Raw genomic sequence first — 19,769 nt, 5'->3', positions numbered from 1 at the left:
AATTTTTTAAATTTTTTGCAATATTGGGGTAAAATCCAGAGGCATTCTATCTCTGAGCTACACCCCCTGATTTATTTTTTATTCTTTATCTTGAAACAGGGTCTCACTGAGTTGCAGAGGGCCTCACTAAGTAGCTGAGGCTGTCTGCGAACCGGGATCCTCCGGTCTCAGCCTCCCGAATGCTGGGATTACAAGTGTGGGCCACCACGCCCAGCTTAGACTACAAATATCTAACCCATGAAAAAGACCTGATGTGTACTTTAGGATTATAATGCAGGAAGCTTGGTTTTATGGTCTAGTATTCATCAGGTTGTTCAATACAAAAAAATTTTGTTAAGGCCTACCTGTTAGTCACTTAGTCACATCCTACTTTCAAAAAAATTAATAAGTGGTATCTCATATAATTTCTAATGTCAGCGAAATAATCAATATATTTTTTGGCAAATATTTTATATGAACCACACACATTTTTAATTGTTTTGATCCGTTGCAATTACCAGACTGGGTTATTTGTTTAAAAATCATTAATGGTTACTTGCTCACCTTCATCCTCTGTTTCTTCTGCAGTTATATTGTCTTCACTGGTGATATCTTCATCATAACTATCCTCAGTCTGAGAGTCTGTAATTTCACCTTCCTCTGGTTCACTATCAGTTTCTATGATTTTCTCATCTTTAAATAAAGTTGAATTAGAGATGTTCTCATTAAGAGGAGATGCTATAGTGCTTCCACTAACAGGGGCTATCAATTTGGGGGGGCTATTTTTATGGTGAATGTCTATTTTGGCTTTCTTTTTCACATGTGCAAAATTTTCCCCATCACTGCAGTTTATATATTCAACACAAGAAGTTTTTTGATCTTCTGAATTCAAATCCTGCAAAGAGATGGGTAGATGTTGGAACAGAATAACGGTAGCATTATCTTATAGTATTATAGTTTCAAGAAATTAATGAAGACATATGTACAGAAAAATGAACAACAGTTGTCATTTGCACCTATTCTTTATCTCATGCTCACATTCCTGTTTAATGATATCATCCTCTTATCCAAACTAAAAATCTTACTCTAACACCTTTTATCCACTATATGCAATCAATTGCCAAGTGCTACAGACTCCATCTATAATTTAGCCCAAATTGTAGTCCTTTTATCTATTCTTGATGTCTTTAAGTATTTCCAGTCCAGGTCATCTACTGCATGTACCATATGATAACCTATACCAAGGCTATCTGATAAAAAAAAAATGATACAAGCTATAGTTGTAGTTTTAAATATTCTAGTGGCTACATTTTTTAAAAATTGGTGTTGGTACTACTGGGGATTGAACACAGGGATAGTCTACTTCCAAGCTACACCTCCAGCCCATTTTTAAAATTTTTTGTTTTGAAACAGGGTCTCACTACGGTGCCGAGAGTCTTGCTACATTGATGAGGCTATCCTTGAATCTGCAATCTTCCTGCTTCAGCCTCCTAAGTACTGGGATTAAAGTTGTGCACCACTATGTCCAGCTAAAGTTTTTTTTTGTGTGTGTTACTAGGGATTTAACCTCAGGGGCATTCTAACTCTAAGCTACACCCACAGCCCTATTTTATTATTTTTATTTTGAAACTGGGTCTTGCTAGGTTGATGAGAATATCACTACTTACTGAGGCAGTCTTCAAATCTGTGATCCTCCTGTCTCAGCCTTCCAAGTACTTTGATTACAGGTGTGCACCACCATTCCTGGCTAAAAAGTGTATTAATTAGCCAGGCATGGTGGCTCAGGCCTGTAATTCTAGTACTTCAGTGGCAGAGACTAGAGGATCACAGGTTCAAGGCCAGTCCCAGTACCTCAACAAGACTGTTTCAAAAAAAATAATAATAATAATAATGAGCTGGGCCTGTACCTTGGAGGTAGAATGCCTCTGGGTTCAATCCCCAATATAAATAAAAAAGTTATTAATGAAACTTCAAAACGTAAAGTATATTTTACAGATATAGCACATTGCAATTTGGAACAAATGTTCAACAGTCACACAAAGTTAGTGGCTACTATACTGAAGATTACAGGGCTAGAGAACACATCTATTCTAAATTTCATTTTGAACTCTTACCAATTAGCAAGTCAATGCACATAAAATACAGAATTGGTTTTACATGTAATATGAATTTAAACACTGAGATGCACCCAAAATAATGTACTAGTAATTCTGCCAAACTTTAGTATATAGATAAATTATATCTTTTATTCTAAAATGTATATCTTTCTTATTCCAAAATTTCAACTTACTAGGCATAAGACTTTTATTACTAATTTTTTGTATAGGTATAGTTGTCATGTCTTATGACAAATGAACAAATCTATTATTTTTCATATACACATAAAAGTATACTTTCATCTTATACAAGATGTTTTAAAATTGTATATATTAAATGGTCAAAACAAGTTAATTAACATATGTGTTAACTCACATATTTTTTTTGTGGTGAGAAAACTTAACTTTTACTTGTATAGTGACTTTGAAAAATACGACAAATGAGATGAAGCCCAGCAGGAGAGTGCCTGCCTAGTTTGAGTGAGGCCCTAGGTTCAACCTCAGCTACACAAAAGACATTAACTACAGTCTCCATGTTGTACAACAAGTCTATTATTTTTACCTTGGAAAAAGCAGTGAGTTACTTTTCTCTTTTCCCTTTGGTTTGTAACACACTCCATTTTCTATCTTAGACAACAGGACTAAGTGAATTCATATATTCCTTTATTATTTTATAAAATATGAGAAGATCTTATACACATTTTTAATAGCAGTGTAAATTCAGTGTAGAGACTGGCTAAGCACTCAGTGTGATAAACTATATATATATTCCCAGCAGTACAAACTTATCAAGGACAAGAACAAGGGCAAGAGGCTCAAAAACTATCAGGAGCTTTAATGATTATGTAAATTACAGGGGAGTGGGGGGAAAGCTCTATCTATATACAATTTTTAAAAATCTGTTTCAAATGTTGTATATTTTATTATTATTGCTTATTAGACATGATATGGGGGGGAGATGAGTGAAGTGGCCACAAATGTTTCTTTGTGGAATGTTAGATACTTAGTAGCTGATTAAATAAAAGGGGGGGCCTTAAGCTGGGTGTGGTGGCGCATGCTTGTAATACCCACGCTTGGGAGGCAGAGACAGGATCGTTCGTGACGGTTCAAAGCCAGCCTTGCTGGCTTAAGAGACCCTGTTCCCAAATAAAATATAAAATAGGTCTGGGAAGGTCTGGAAGTGTAGCCTGGAGGTAGAAGGGTTCCACCCCCAGTACCACCCCCAAAAAGGGGGGGGGGGCGGACTTAGATGTATGCATTTAGAAATAATGTATATTTCAAGTAACTTAATTCTTCACTCCACTAACTTACTTCCACATATTCTCAACTACAAAAAGTGGCCTTGAATAGCTTTAAAAATCAAAAAAAAAAGAAAAAAGAAAAAAAAAAAGCTGGTGTGGTGGTGTATGCTTATAATTCCAGTACTGGGAGGGTACACAGAAGAATTTCAGGTTCTAGACCAACATGCAGTAACCTAGCAAGACCCTGTTTCAAAATAAAAAGTAAAATAGGTCTGGGGGTATAGTTCACAGGTAGAATGCCCCTGGTTTCAATCCCCAGTACCACAAGAAAAAAAAAATACTCAGTATGTTTTAACTAGTCTCTCATGGTTTCACAGGTATTTTTAGTATCCTCGGGGAATTCTTTTTGAGGAAGGATGATAAAGATAAACAGTTGAGTGAGGTGGCATATACCTATAATCCCAGTGCCCAGGAGACTCAAGCAGGAGAATCACAAGTTCAAGGCCAGCCTTAGCAACTTAGCAAGACCTTGTTTCAAAATTAAAAATGCCACTGGGATGTATGTAGGTCAGTGTTAATGCACCCTTAGGATCATACTTTACCACACACACAAAAAAGATGAACAGTTCTGAGAGGTCCACTAGACTGCACTGTCACCAAATACTTTCTACTACCATGTTCTCCCTGGTTTGTCAAAAAAGGCCACTGGAGAGTCCTTACACACTCTTCTCTCATGACTAGCAAGAGACACTTTTACAATCTAACCTTTCAAATAGCTTAACCTCTAATAACAGGCATAAGTTGTTAGAGATCCTGAAAATAAAGAAAAATTACTTTCCAGTAGGTACTGATAGTATAAAAAAAAAGAAAGAAATCATATAGAGAATAGAAAATAAATACAACAAAATTCTCTTTCCATGTGAACTTTAGAATTATTTTAAGAAAATCTTTGGTTAAGTACAGAAAAACAGGGCTGTGGATGTAGCTCAGTAGTAGAGCACTTGCCTAGATTGTGGAAGGCTCTGGGTTTAACCCCCAGTACCATTAAAAAAAAAGAGAGAGAGAGAAAGAGAGAGAAACATAAAATTCCAGACTAAAATATCAAATAGTTGCCACAATTTACAAAAATCCTAATATAATAAGCCTCCTCGCCTGTCTATAAACCACAAACCTTATCTGTTTAAGAAATAAGAGAACTAATAATTTATTTTAATTAACATTGGTTTGTAAACACTTTTAAAATTTCCTGCAGACTTAGTATCTACCATTAAAAGGTCTATTTAAGCCAGGCGTGGTGGTTCACACTTGTAATCCCCGCGCTTGGGAGGCTGAGAAAGAAGGATCGCGCAGGTTCGAAGCCAGCCTCAGCTACTTAGTGAGGCTCTCAGCAACTTAGCGAGACCCTGTTTCCAAATAAAATATAAAAAATAGGTCTGGGAGTATAGCCCAGAGGTAGAAAGCCTCTGGGTTCCACCCACAGTACCATCAAAAAAATAAAAAATTTAAAAAAGGCCTATTTAATACTTTTTCAATGAAACAAACCATCTTTATCTTAACCAATATTTTGTAAGCCATTTAACAGTCAGGCCTATTGCAGGTTCGCAGCCAGCCACAGCTACTTACTGAGGCCCTCCACAATTTCATGAGACCCTCTTTCAAAATAAAGTATAAAAAACAGGACTGGGAATGTAGCTTGGTGGTAGAATGTCCCTGGATTCAATTCCAAGTACCGCCAAAATCAAAAACAAAAACAAAGCTAGCCGGGCGTGGTGGCGCACGCTTGTAATCCCCACGCTTGGGAGGCAGAGACAGGAGGATCGCGCAGGTTCGAAGTCAGCCGTGTGCGCTGGCTTAGGAGACCCTGTTTCCAAATAAAAATGTAAAAATAGGTCTGGGAGTGTAGCCCGGAGGTAGAAGGGCTTCCAGGAACCCCAGTACCACCAAAAAAAAAAAAAAAAAAAAAACAAAGCTAATAGGGTAAGAAAATCACCCAATGCAACTAACAAAGCTGAATATATGTCTAATTACAAACCCTATTTTTCTGTTATCATGAATTATGCAATGACATCAATTTATCAATGTAGGATCTGAATGTATTCTTCTAAATTGTACAACACAGAATATTTTATCTGCCCTAACTCTATCTCCTTCAAATCTTAACAAATGCTTAAATTTCTGGTGACTAAGAATTTGTGAAAAAGTCCATGCTTTCTCCATCTGAACTCTCCTTGTTTGCTGCATTCTAATATCTTAATAGGTATATTTGACATATAGTTATCCAATGATTTTCAGTTTTATAAAAAAAACTTCTGAGGGACTATGTGGGGCTCCCCATGCCCAGCACTCCAGAGACATGAGTTACAGCTGTGTGGCCACTTAGTAATTTGCCAAAATAATGAATGCAAAGAGAGGAAGGAACTCAATATATGTTCTCCAGGCCTTTTAGAAAACATAAAGTTGTTCCTTTGGCCACATATATGCAAATCTACAAGAAGGGAGATGTTGTAGACATAAAGAAATGGTTACTATTCACAAAGAAATGCCTCACAAAATGTTACCATGGCAAAACTGGAAGAGTCTAATAATGTTACCCAGCATGCTATTAGCACTGCCGTAAATATGCAAGTCAAGGACAAGATTCTTGCTAAGAGAATTAATGTGTGTATTGAGCATATTAAACACTCTAAGAGACAGCTTCTTGAAGTGGGTGAAGGAAAATGATCAAAAGGAAGAAGAAGCCAAAAAGAAAGGTGCCTGGGTTCAGCTGAAGTGCCAACCTGCTCCACTAAGAGAAGCACACTTCGTGAGCATCAGTGGAAAGGCGCCTGGGCTGCTGGAACCTATTCACTATGAATTCTTGGCATAATAGGTGTAAAAAATACAGACAAGACCCCTGGGCTATAAAAATGATGTTAATGAGTAGAAGTGTGGTGTCTTTGTCCCTAAAGAAATATGTAAAGCAAGATTTTAAGTGTCCCACCCAGTTGGTTGTGTCATGTCTTCACTATTCAAATTCAGTATTTTATTGCTGAATCAGTTTATGGGCAATCAAGTTTACTCAATAGATTAGAAAATGGCCAAATATTTTTTGGTTTGAAGACAGTCTCTAAATCACCACAGATGCCAAGCGTGGTGGCGCACGCTTTTAATCCCAACATTCGGGAGGCTGAAACCTGGAGGATCGCGGTTCGTGGACAGCCTCAGGTACTCAGTGAGGCCCTCTGCAACTCAGTGAGACCCAGTTTCAAAATAAAGAATAAAAACTAGGGCAGGGGGTGTAGCTCGGAGGTCGAATGCCCCTGGGTTCCATCCCCAGACCCGCAAAAAAAAAAAAAAAAAACACAGAGAAAAGATGTATAAAAACAAATGGAAGGGAACTTCCAGGAAGATGGCGACTGAGAAAAGCAGTGTTTATGAGCCCTGCTAAAACTCGATCTCTATTGCCACAAAATCAGTGCTTTTCATAGCCAGAAAAAAACCATCAGCAGAGAAAGAAAAAATGTAAACACAAGGGACAGAGAAGAAAAAAAAAGACTAGAAGAAAAAACAGAGACCAGAAATCAAGCCTGCAATGCAGCAGCGGAGCTGCGCTGGTGCCATCTTTCCTCACAGCACCAGGCTCCAGAGAGGAAAAGTAAACAAGGAGCTGAAGTGAGCAGTTGTGGATCATTCGGGTGTAATTCAGCAGTTCTTTCAGCAAAGAACATCTAAAACTCCCAGTTGCCAAACTCATCACCTTCCAGGGACTCAGAACAGAGCTCAAAACCAGAAAAGAAAAATGCCAGCATCATGGCCGAGGGCGTAGCAGCGGCACCATATTGCCAGCAGCTCCAGCCTCATGGTGGGGGGTGTGGCAGCGGCGCCACACTGCCAGCAGCTCCAGCCTCACGGCTGAGGGCATGGCAGCAGCGCCATATTGCCAGCAGCGACAGCGAGTTCACGGCGCCCTCGACAGCTCCTGATCAACAAGCACAATAACCGTGAGTGAAACTGCGGCTATTAAAGGAGAAATCCCTGTGCTGCACTCCCAGGGACTTTGATAATCTCCCTGGGTCTGAGATTTTGCAGTCCACCCCAGTGAAGGAGTAGCGGTTGGAGAGATACCACACCTTAGTTGCAGCTCCCTGTGGGAAAACGCCCAGGCCAGCACCCCCACGGTCTTGCGCAGCCTCGATTAACTCCCTGGGTCTGACACTTTGTGATACAACCCAATAAAGGAGTAGTGGCGGCTGAGATTTCCAAAGACCCGAGATACAGAGCACCCTAAGTGAAGTCGTAGTGATCCAGGAAAGGCACACATTTCTGAAATCATGGGAAAGAGGAACAATAGAGCAATGCATGCCCCAAACCCCATATTATCAGAACCTGATAACAAAGAAATTCAGAGATCTCCAGAAGATCAAATCAGGAATATAACTGTAGAAATAATACAGGACCTTCGAAAAGAATTTAGAGAGAGTCTAAAAGAAATAAAGAATGCAATCATTGAGGTAAAGTCCTCAATTCAAAGTATAAACAATCAATTAGACCATATGGAGAATAGAATCTCGCTCCTAGAAGATGATCACTCCAAAAACAAGCGCATAATTTATAACTTAGAAAAAAAATCAGACAGCAGGAATCTGACAAAAAGAAACATGGGCCCATTATAAGAGAGCCAACCTAAGAATAATCGGAATAGAGGAGGGAAAAGAAGGTGAAACCAAAGGAATCAACAATATCTTCAAAGAAATAATAGCAGAAAATTTTTCAAACACAGAGCAAGAGGTCGATACACAGGTCCAGGAAACTTATGGAACTCCCTTTAGACAGGATCAGAGAAGAGGTTCCCCAAGCCACATAATTGTCAAAATGACCAATGTGGAAGCCAAGCAGAGAATCTTAAAGGCAACAAAAACAAAGGGCCAAGTGACATTCAGAGGCAAACCAAGTAGAATCACTCCAGACTTCCCAAACCAAGTCATGAGAGCCAGAAGGGCTTGGAGTAACATATTCCAAACTCTGAAAGAAAACAACTTCCAGCCAAAAATTTCCTACCCAGCAAAACTTTCTATCAAATTAGATGGGGAAATAAGAAGCTTCCATGACAAACAGAAACTGAAGGAATTTATGTCTTCAAAACCAGCACTAGAGAAAATACTCAAAGAGATTAACTACAAAGAAGAAATAGGTAACACACACCAGAACCAGAGAAATAAGATTCTCCATCCAACAGACAACTAAGATTGGTTATCTGTGGAGATTCGTTATTTATGTTAGTCTTTTACCTATCTCTAAATTGTATTGTTTGCTTTTTATTGTTGCTAATTTTTAGGATTTCTATTTGGAATATTAATATACCTTCAGATATAGCATTTGGAAATATTTTATCCCATTCTATCAGTAACTTTTAATTCTGTTTACATTGTCCTTGGATAAACAATATTTTTTTATATTTTAGGAAGTTTGTTTGTTTATTAGGTTGTTGCTTGTGCCTTTGAAATCATATCCAAGAAATCACTGCCAATTTCAATGTTGTGAAGTGTTATGACCCAGGTTTTCTTCTAAAAGTTTATAGTCTTAAGATGTACATTTAGGTCTTTTATCTATTTTGAGTTAATATTTGTATATGGTGTTAGATAAGGGTCCAATTTTATTCTTTTTCATGTAATTATTATTTTCAACAATATTTAGTGAAAAGATTATTATTTCCTTCACCAAATGTTCTTAAAAACCTTGTCAAAAATAACTTGACCATATATGGAAGAATTTATTTCTAGGCTTTTTATTTTACTCCACTGGTTTATATATCTGCCTTTATAGCAGTACTACACTGTTTCAATTAATGTAGCTTTATAAGGTTTGAAATCAGAAAATGTACATCTTCTGGCTTTGCTTTTTTTCAAGATTGTTTTGGGTATTCAGAGTTCATATTTCATATTAGGATAGATTTTTCTGGAAAAAAAATGTATGATAGTTTTAGCTTAAAAAAAAAGAAAAAAAAATCCTCTGGTAAGAAAGAAAGCATGTTATCTCTAAGTGATTAAAAGTTTGATATCAGACAAATGAATCTGTTATGTGAGATTATCATTGTTAATTTTGGATAAATTGCTATAATATTAGATGTCCACCACTAAGCCAAGCATGGGAAGGAGGGAGGGGGAAGGAGTAGTGTGGGGTAGGGGCTAACTGGGCGATGTGTGCATGTATGTCTACACAAGTTTTTAATACCATTATGATGTATGAATACAGTGCACCAATAAAAAAATAAAAATAAACAAATGAAAGGTAATCTGTTGCGTCGGTTCAGAACAAAAAACAATTACTCAATTATATTCTAATAGCTGGATTTTAAGAATGAGGCCTACTACTTAAAAATAGCATTTTGTTCTTAAGGAGTTACTTACTAGCTCTGAATTTCTTCTTTTTTTTTCCCTTTTTTTTTTTGGTGGTACTGGGGTTCCTGGAAGCCCTTCTACCTCTGGGATACCCTCCCAGACTTATTTTATATTTTTTTATTTGGAAACAGGGTCTCTTAAGCCAGTGCAGCTGGCTTCGAACCTGTGCGATCCTCCTGTCTCCGCCTCCCAAGTGTGGGGATTACAAGCGTGCGCCACCACGCCCAGCAAGTCTGAATTACTTTAACCATTAATGGAGCAGGGCTCAGAAAACATGTAAAACCATTCATCTTTGTCCTATAATATGTGACTATAGAACTCAGTAATTTGTAATTGTTTATCTTCCACAGCTCTGGAGGCTGAGAAGCCCAAGGTCAAGGTGCTAGTATGTCTGGTGTCTGATAAAGGCCCAGTTCCCACTTCTAAGAGCTGTTTTTGTTGTTGTGTCCTTCAGAGGGACAATCACTATCCTCACCTGCCCGGAGAGGGGATGAGGAGGGAGCTAGGTAGGAATACGCCAGTTCCTACAGCTCTTTTCTAAAAGGTGTTAGTATTGACTAAAGTAGGGACCAGGCCCTCTTTCTAGGCTTCTCCAAAAGTCCCACCTTTTGTGAAGACTGAATTTCAACTTGAATTCTGAGAGAAAACCACTCAAACCATGGATAGTGTTAATGAATTTAGCTGAAATGGAGACTGGCTTCTCATTTAACCAATTTGTGTACATTTTATCCCATTTTAAATAAACATCTCTAGCCTTGAAAATAATGTTAAAAATAATAAACTTTTAATTAGGTTATCAAGATTACATAAATTCTTAAAATTAAGAAGACATTACCTTTTCCTCATTTGCTGTAGAACAATCTGGATCCTTCCTTTTCTTCTTCAATTTTTTATCTTTACTTTGTTTTGTATTAGAAGTTTGATACGTCTGCAAATCTACTCGAGAATGAAATTGGTATCGACCACTTTCCACATCACAATAGTAATAAATCCCAGTGGAAGGATCATAATATAGTTGATTTTCCTGAAGTCAAGAAAACATTAACTTCTATTCATATATGATAAAATAAAAAATAAAATTTTAAAATGCCAAACGCATTCAAATTAGTAAATATTTTTTAACAACTATATTATTTTCAAAAGACAGTAATTAAAAAGCAAAATGAAAAATCATTTCAATTTTCCAAAATACCTTTCAATGTCTGCTCTAATTTTCCTACTGTGAAAATAAATAAATGTAAAACATTAAATTGAATCACATAAAACTGCCAGTATTTGAGGATTTTTCACTTTATAAAAGGAAGCACTTTCAGCCAGGCATGGTGGCACACGCTTGTAATCCCAGCATTTGGGAGGCTGAGACCAGAGGATCACCGTTCGTGGACAGCCTCGGCTACTTAGTGAGGCCCTCAGCAACTTAGTGAGACCCTGTCTCTTCAGGGGTGAAGCTCGGAGGTTGAATGCCCCTGGGTTTCATCCCCAGACCCACAAAAGAAAGAAAGAAAGAAAGAAAGAAAGAAAGAAAGAAAGAAAGAAAGAAAGAAAGAAAGAAAGGAAGGAAGGAAGGAAGAAAGAAGCACTTTCATATAGTTCAAATTAATACACAAACAACAACAAAAATAAAGCCAGGCATGATGGCACATGCCTGAAATCACAGTACTTGAGAGGGTAAGACAGGAGGATCACAGGTTAAAGCCAGCCTCAGCAATTTAGTGATACCCTCAGGAACTTAGCAAGACCCTCTTTGAAAATAAAATATAAAAGAGCTAGGGGTATAGCTCAAAGGGAGAATACCCCTAGATTCAATCCCCAGAAGCAAAAAAAAAAAAAAAAAAAAAGTAATAAGAAACCTTTTGAAGGAATAAAATCTAATAGCATCAGATATACTGCTTATGAAAAATTACAGATTCATTATCATTAATAATTATACAATAATGGTTCTGTAGTATATACCCCTTAAAGCATACTCTCAGTGTTATTAAAACAAAGACTTGACATGAGAATCACTGAAGAAAATTTTGAAGAACAAGTTTATAAAACCTACAACATAACATTCTACATAAAGGAACTAATAAACAACTGTCTTCAGTAATTAACTGATTCTACAGTAAAGTAAGTAAAATTAATGAGCAAAGCAGACATGCACAAATGAATCTGGGGAAATTATGGATTAAAAACTGCAATGATAAAATTATGTAATTGCTTGTACTTATTAGATACTGGCCATTACTCCACAGCCAAAATTTAATTAGACCTTTTATATTTTATTCACATCACAAATTCAATGCAGACCAGACCTGGAAACAACTTATGATATACTGAGATTAAGCAACTGCAACTTCCTGAAAAAGCATTAATTTATCATTTTGTGGATACTTGCAATTTATCATACTCAATCCATGCATTCTGCAGATTTCTTACAAAAATATTAGGCATTTGTACCATTTTTCCTTTAAGAAACTTAATGGAGCTTTACTTTAATTTAATGAAATCTTATTTCTAGTGATAATTTTTGTAACTTAAACCTTTTAAATCTGTGAGGGCCATCAGTACAATATACAGACATTTTTAAAATACAAGAAAAGTAATATTTAATTAAAATAAACACTAGCACAATAAAAGTCGTAAAACAATAATGTCCTTTATCTACTTACAATTATTATCTGCAGACTATAATTATTTATAGAATAGGTGTCAGGAAGAAAGATACAGAAAGGAAGGTGAAAAAATAAAAAGTCTACTTGGTAACTGTGTTTTCTTTGAACAAAATAAACACAGCTTTGGGTGAGAATTTAAACATTAATATTCCAGCTATTAATTAGCATACTCCCAAGAAAGAAAATCTTCTCTTCATAATAGACTAAAAAGTCTACCATGTAAAGGAAGACAAATTACACAAATCTCTCATCTCAATTAAGATGTTTAGTATTACCCTTAGGTTCCCTAGATTAGGTAACTATAGTTCCAATAAAAATGATGAATATCTGCTCCACTTTTTTTTATATTGGAGATGAAACCCAAGGGCTTTTAAGGGCCTTCTACCTCCAACCTACATCCCATCCTTTTTTATTTTGAAAGTCTTGCTAAATTGCTGAGACTTGTTTCAAACCTGTGATCACCCTCAGCCTCCCAAGTACATGGGATTATAGGTGTGTCCCATTGGCACACTGGCTTCAACTCCAATTTTCAGCATCACATTCTGTAGTTTCCCAGGGCACCACCAGATCACATTCCTTGATTTTCTGTCACTGAAATAACTTGATGAGTCTCCTTATTGTTAACAACTCTTGAATGAAATCAAAGTATTAGACTTTAATAGCCATAAACACCATCTTAAAATCAAGAGCTTTATTTTCTGGCTTTGTTCTAGTCACCGGTCATTATATTTCTTTCTTTCTCTCTTCTTTTTTGATTTTGTGGCACTTGGGATTGAACCCAGCCAGGGACAATCTACCTCTCAGTTACACTCCCAACCCTCTCCCTTTTTTTTGAAACAGGGTCTCAGTAAGTTGCTGAGTGTCTCAATACATTGCTGAGCCTGTCTCAAACTTGTGATCCTCCTATCTCAGTTTCTAAGTATTGGGATTACAGGTATGTGCCATTATGGTCAGCTCCATTATATATATATTTCTATATTTCACATGAATTCCCTAGTTAACAGGTTATTTTGCTTTTTTGCATTTATTTTTTGTAATGCCAGGACTTGAACCCAGTTCCTTGTGCATCCTAGGCAGGCCTTCTCACAGAGCATGCTAAATACCCAACCCAAACTGAGCTCTTAAGTAAAATGCTCAAAAGCCACAGAATATAAAACACTGTTTAATAATAAACAGGCTACTGAATATAAATAAATCCTTATAAATCCTACAATAAAAAATCGGGCATAGTGGCACACACTTCTAATCCCAGTACCTGGGAGGCTGAGACAAGAATTGCAGGTTCGCAGCCAGCTTCAGCTACTTAATGAGAGGCCCTTTGCAACTTAGTAAAACTCTGTTTCAAAACAAAACAAAAAAAATAGGGTTGGGGTGTAGCTTGGAGGTAGAATGCCCCTGGGTCCAATCCCCAACATTGCAAAAGTTAATTAATTCTACAATGAAATATTTAAGTTTAGGGGTTTTTTTTGTGTGTGTGTGTGTTGTACTGGGGATGGAACCCTTCTATCTCCCGGCTATACTCCCAGATCTACTTTATATTTTTATTTTATTTGGAAACAGGATCTCTTAAGCCAGCAAGCCTGGCTTCGAACCTGCGCGATCCTCCTGTCTCTGCCTCCCAAGCACGGGGATTACAAGCGTGCGCCACCATGCCTGGTGAAGTTTAGGTTCTTAAATATTTTTATAATAGTTAATGATCTGCTTTTATTAATAAAAGATCTATCATTTTTAATACATTATATATAAAAAGTTACTACAAGCCAAATACAGTGGAATACACCTACAATCCCAACTAATCCTAGAGTAGAAGCATCACAAGTTAAAGAATAATCTGAACAATTCAATGAAAACCTGTCTCAAAATAAAACAAAAAAGGACTGGGGATGTAGCTCAGTGGTAGAGCACCTCTCCAGCACATAAAGACCTGGATTCAATCCCAGTACCATTAAAAAAAAATATCAGATCTCTCTAAAACATCAATCTATGATAACCACAATTATCACCTTAATTATATAAAAACCTAGAAGTATAGCATATTTAGTATAGCATAGTATATCATAAACTATTTTATAGTTCTTTTATCAAATAACTTTGAATAATACTTTTTCTTTTTGTGGTGGTACTGGGGTTCCTGGAAGCCCTTCTACCTCCAGGCTACACTCCCAGACCTATTTTATACTTTTTTTATTTGGAAACAGGGTCTCTTAAGCCAGCGCAGCTGGCTTCGAACCTGCGCGATTCTCCTGTCTCTGCCTCCCAAGCATCGGGATTACAAGCATGAGCCACCATGCCCGGCGTGAATAATACATTTTTAAGCACACTTCTTTTCTTCCTTCAGGTTAGGGTTTAATATATGCTATCAGGCAGCTAAATATAAAACAGTATAGTATTAAAAAGATCTCAGATACTTACAGAATCATAATAGAAACCAGTGCTGTGGTCAAAATACAGTCCAGTATTTTCATCATAACTAAATCCAGTCTGTGATACAGCAGCTTCTGCTGCAGCTCTCAAACTTTCAGCTATTGATGAACCTTCTACAGATGTACCTTCAGTTGCTAATGCAGATGCTGGCCCCTACAAAAGACACAGTCATGCAAAATAAGACAAAACTTCTGACATCAACTTAAAAGTAACAGAATTCAAACAATAAGTACACTCAATGCTATATTTAAATAATGACTTCAAATTTCTATAATGGAAACATGTGCCAATGAATTACAATTTGAATCACTCTTAAAACATATTTACTACTGTGTTATTTAATTCAACTTTGACCCAGTTATTTGTTTTGTTGCAGTGCTGGGAAATCAAATAAAGGGTCTTATGCATGCTAGGCGTGTGCTCTATCACTAAACTACATCTCCAGTCCCTGGACCCAGTTTTAAAGACACCAAAACTAAGGTAGTAGCAACTACTAAAAACTAAATGAGTTGGGTTTGGTGACACACACTTGTAATCCTAGTACTTGGGAGTGAGACTGGAAGATCACAGGTTCAAAAACAAAGTCAAGCGGGATGTGGTGGCGCAGGCTTTGTAATCCCAGCGCTTGGGAGGCTGAGACAGGATTGCACAAGTTTGAAGCCAGCCTCAGCTGCTTAGGGAGGCTGTCAGCAACTTAGTGAGACCCTGTTTCCAACTAAAGTATAAAATAAGTCTGCTAGTATAGTCCTGGGTTCCATCCCCAAGTACTACACACACACACACAAAAAGAGTCAACAATTTAGTGAGGCTTTCAGCAACCTACTAAGATCCTGTTTCCAAATAGGAAATAAAATCAGTCTATGGATGTAGCTTAGTGGTAGAATGTCTCTGGGTACAATTCCCAGTACCACAAAAAAATAAACATATGGCATCAAAATGGAAGCAATCTACAAAATATAGGCCACCAAATATTCTATAGAAGGAACGATCCATATTGTTCAATAATTACATGTTCGGAGAGAAAAACATTTTAAAAAAAGAACAGCTGGGTATGGTGGCACATGCCTGTAATCCCAGTACTTGGGAGGCTGAGGCAGGAGGATTGCAAGTTCAAAGTCAACCTCAGTTACTTAGTGATGCCCTTTGTAACTTTGTGAGACCCTGTTTCAAAATAAAGATAAAAAAATAGAACTGGGGATTTAGCTCAGAGGCAGAATGCCCCTGGGTTCAATTCCCAGTACCACACAAAAAAAGAAAAAGTTATTTTTTAAATTACATATCACTCATAGGATCCTAATTCAAACAAATTAAAAATCAAAAGTATAAAATAGGGAAATCTGAACAAGGTAAGATTTTAAAAAATAAATAAAAATAAATTAGGGCTGATGACCAACTAAGTGGTAGAGCACTTGCCTGGCATATACAAGGCCCTGGCTTCCATCCCCAGCACCAGAAAAACAAAAAATGTTTAAGTGTAGTTGGCTGCAGTGGAGGCTAAGGCTGGAGGATCGCTTTAGCCCAGCAGTTTGAGGGGAGCCCCAGCAAGTAGTGAGATACTTCAATTTCCTAAGATTTTTTTTAGGTAGAGCACCACATTGAACCCAGGAGCATCCTACCTTGAGCTATTCCACTAGTCCTTTTTATTTTATTTATTTATTTTGTGGTACTGGGGATGGAACCCAGAAGCTTTCTACCTCCAGGCTATACCCCCAGACCTATTTTTGGAAACAGGGTCTCACTAAATTACTGAGAGCCTCACTAAGTAGCTGAGGCTGGCTTCGAACCTGTGTGATCCTTCTGTCTCAGCCTCCCAAGTGCGGGGATTACAAGCATGCACGCCCGGCTTATTTTTCTTATTTTGAAACAAGGTCTCACTAAGTTGCAAAGGCTGACTTTGAATTTGCAATCCTCCTGTAGCAGCCTCTTAAGAAGTGGGAGCACAGGTGAGTGCCACTATAACAGGCTCCAAAAAATTATTTTTAGGTATAAATAAAATATTGTGCTTGTTGTCCAAAATTAACTGAGTTAAAACACTGACAAATTTTTTAGTTTATGTATGCCATCAAATCTGACAACACAATGTAGTAGAAAAACAATTACAGACATAAATAAGTTCTAGTTTTTGTTTTATAAAAACTATGGCCAGGGAGCCAGGCATGGTGGTGCACACTTGTAATCCCAGCATTTGGGAGGCTGAGACAAGAGGATCATGGTTCACAGACAGCCTCAGCTACTTAGTGAGGCCCTTTGCAACTCAGTGAGACCCTGTTTCAAAATGAAGAATAAAAAATAGGGTTGGGGGTGTAGCTCGGAGATAGAATGCCCTTGGGTTCCATCCCTATTATCAAAAAAAAAAAAAAAAAGGCCAGGCCAGGCACAATGAATGGCACACATCTATAATCCCAGCTATTCCAAAGGCTTAGGTAGGAGGGGGAAACTTCAAGGCCAGTCCTGGCAACTTAACATAAAGACCCTGCCTCAAAATAAAATAAAAGCTGGGTGTGGTGGCATACATCTGTAATCCCAATACTTGGGTACTTGGGAGGACTGAAGGTTCAAAGCCAGCCTCAGCTATTTAGTGAGGCCCTCTGCAACTTAGTGAGACCCTGTTTCAAAATAAAGAATAAAAAAAGGGAGTAGGGGCTGGGGATGTAGCTCAGAGGTTCAAACCAGAGTACGGAAAAAATAAAATAAAAAATAAAAAGAGCTGGGAATGTAGTGCAGAGTACCCCAAGATTCAATCTCCAGTATCAAAACAAGAAAATCAGTAGTCTGACACAGTGGCATGCATACACCTCTTGTCCTAGCTACTAGTTAGGCTAAGGCAGGAGGCTCACTGAGCCCAGCATGGGCAACACAGGGCAACCCAACATCAAATAACAAAACAAAACTGTAATGTTTTGTGTAATTATACATAAGAATGTATACCAGCTTGTATGTTGTGATAGATCAAAGAAGTCTATCTTTCTACATAATAACAAAGAAATACAAGTTCTTGAACGGCAAAGGTTTTCATGTTAGTATTTATTACCTGTGAATCTGAGGTGAAATGATCATGTTCACATTTAACATTTTCTGTTACATCAGTACCAGTATAAATATCATTTTCTCCTTGTGATGGGTCTTCAGAATTAAAAGTAGATGATTCAGTAGATTGGCACTGCTGAACTGAGTGTTCAGTCACCTTATTTGGAAGACTATCATCATAGTATGCCTGATAATAATAATCTGTAGCAAAAACAAATTAAGTGATATATTAGAACAGGGTATGTAGAAAAGGTATAATTCTAAAATGACCCTTAGTACACAGCAGTATATACTGCAAATAAATTGTGGCTTTTATAATTGCATATATTTATTTAATTAATTATTTTTATGGTACTGGAGACTGAACTCAGGGGCATTCTACCTCTGAGCTACAACCCCAGCCCTATTTTTTAGTCTTTATTTTGAAACAGGGTCTTACTAAGTTTCGAAGGGCCCAAATAACTGAGGCTGGCCTTGAACCCGTCATTGTCCTGTCTCAGCCTGTCATGTACTGGTATTACAAGCATGTACCACCAATACTGGCTCATAATTGCATATATTTAAAAGATTGAAATTGCTAGGTGTGGTGATGCATGTTTGTATTTCAGTCCTTGGGAGGCTGAGACAGAGGGATTGTGGTTTTTGGACAGCCTCAGCTACTTAGGCCCTCTACAACTTAGTGAGACCCTGTTTGAAAAATAAAGAATAAAAAATATGGCTGGGGTTGTAGCTTGGAGGTAGAATGCCCCTGGGTTCAATTCCCAGTACTTAAAAAAAAAAAAAAAAAAGATTAAAACTGATGATGTATATAGATCTACAGAATTGTATATTATTTCATCTAATGCCATCATTAGTACCCCAGCTGTCAAACTAAAAAGAAAATAAACAAGTAATCATATTTGGATTTTTCACATCAAGAGTAAATAAAAAGGAAAATAGGTAGACTGGGTACTGCCAGGAAAACGTCAGCAACTTTTTACCATATGCCTTAATATTTTTGCTTATCAACTGACAGGACCATCAGGGTTTGACTTTTCTACCAATTTTCTCCCATACTGAATTACTGAAAAATATCACATACAGATATGTAAGGTTAGTACTACTACGTTTAATAATTCAGCTAAATTACATCAATGGCAGCTGTAACAGGAAAAATTCGTGTGTGTGTGTGTGTGTGTGTGTGTGTGTGTGTGTGTGTGTGTACACAATACTGGGGATTGAACCTAGGGGCATTTTTACCAATGAACTATACCCCCAGCCTTTTTTTTTTCTTTTTCTTCTTTTTTTTTTTTTGGTGGTACTGGGGTTCCTGGAAACCCTTCTACCTCCGGTCTACACTCCGAGACCTATTTTATACTTTTTTATTTGGAAACAGGGTCTCTTAAGCCAGTGAGGCTGGCTTCGAACCTGCGCAATCTTCCTGTCTCTGCCTCCCAAGCGCGGGGATTACAAGTGTGTGCCACCACGCCCGGCTTTTTTTTTTTTTTTTAATTATTTTGGAACAAGGCTTTACCAAGTTATCATGTGCTGGTTTCAAACTTGTGATCCTCCTGTCCCTGACTCCCAAATACTAGCTATAGAGACATGCATCACTAGCCCTGGCTGGGAAAGATTATCTTTTGTGATCCATACTAATGAAAATGTTACAGTACAGTTATTTGCCTTACAACATAATGCCACTGCAAATCGTTCACCATTCTCATAAAGACCTGAGAGACTAGCCCTGTACACACTGCCAAGTAGAATACATCAACAAGAAAACACAGGCCTCTGATCATAGTAAAGGTCAATTATGAAGGTAGATGGTCTTCTGCATGACAAGAATTACTCAGTAAGCCAGGCACTATGGTGAGCACCTGCAGTCCCAGAACTCAGGAGGCTCATATGGGCAGATTACTTGAGTCTAGGAATTTGAGACCAACCTAAACAACTCAGGAAAAACTACATCTTAAAACCAAAGAATAAAAT

At 37.5% G+C, this 19,769-nt stretch overlaps 1 protein-coding gene and 1 pseudogene across 2 annotated transcripts in view; one reads left to right on the top strand and one right to left on the bottom strand.

Moving 5' to 3' along the window:
• AGGF1 (angiogenic factor with G-patch and FHA domains 1) overlaps window positions 1-19,769 on the bottom strand; it is a gene marked incomplete at both ends in the record, with an annotated part of 45,258 nt that overhangs the window by 20,782 nt on the left and 4,707 nt on the right. Inside the window, 4 exons of the mRNA XM_080703614.1 lie at window positions 544-874; window positions 10,529-10,717; window positions 14,763-14,927; window positions 17,806-18,002. Coding sequence (XP_080559740.1) covers window positions 544-874; window positions 10,529-10,717; window positions 14,763-14,927; window positions 17,806-18,002 — 882 coding nt within the window. The remainder of the gene's footprint in view (window positions 1-543; window positions 875-10,528; window positions 10,718-14,762; window positions 14,928-17,805; window positions 18,003-19,769) is intronic.
• On the top strand, window positions 5,716-6,182 carry LOC308270517 (large ribosomal subunit protein eL21-like; annotated as a pseudogene). The gene has a single exon. The product of its transcript is annotated as a large ribosomal subunit protein eL21-like (transcript).

Source organism: Muscardinus avellanarius (genome assembly GCF_963383645.1).
Source record: "Muscardinus avellanarius genome assembly, chromosome: 1".
NCBI lineage: Eukaryota > Metazoa > Chordata > Mammalia > Rodentia > Gliridae > Muscardinus > Muscardinus avellanarius.
Note: the sequence above shows the minus strand (reverse complement) of the source record. Positions and strands in the feature narration are given on the sequence as shown.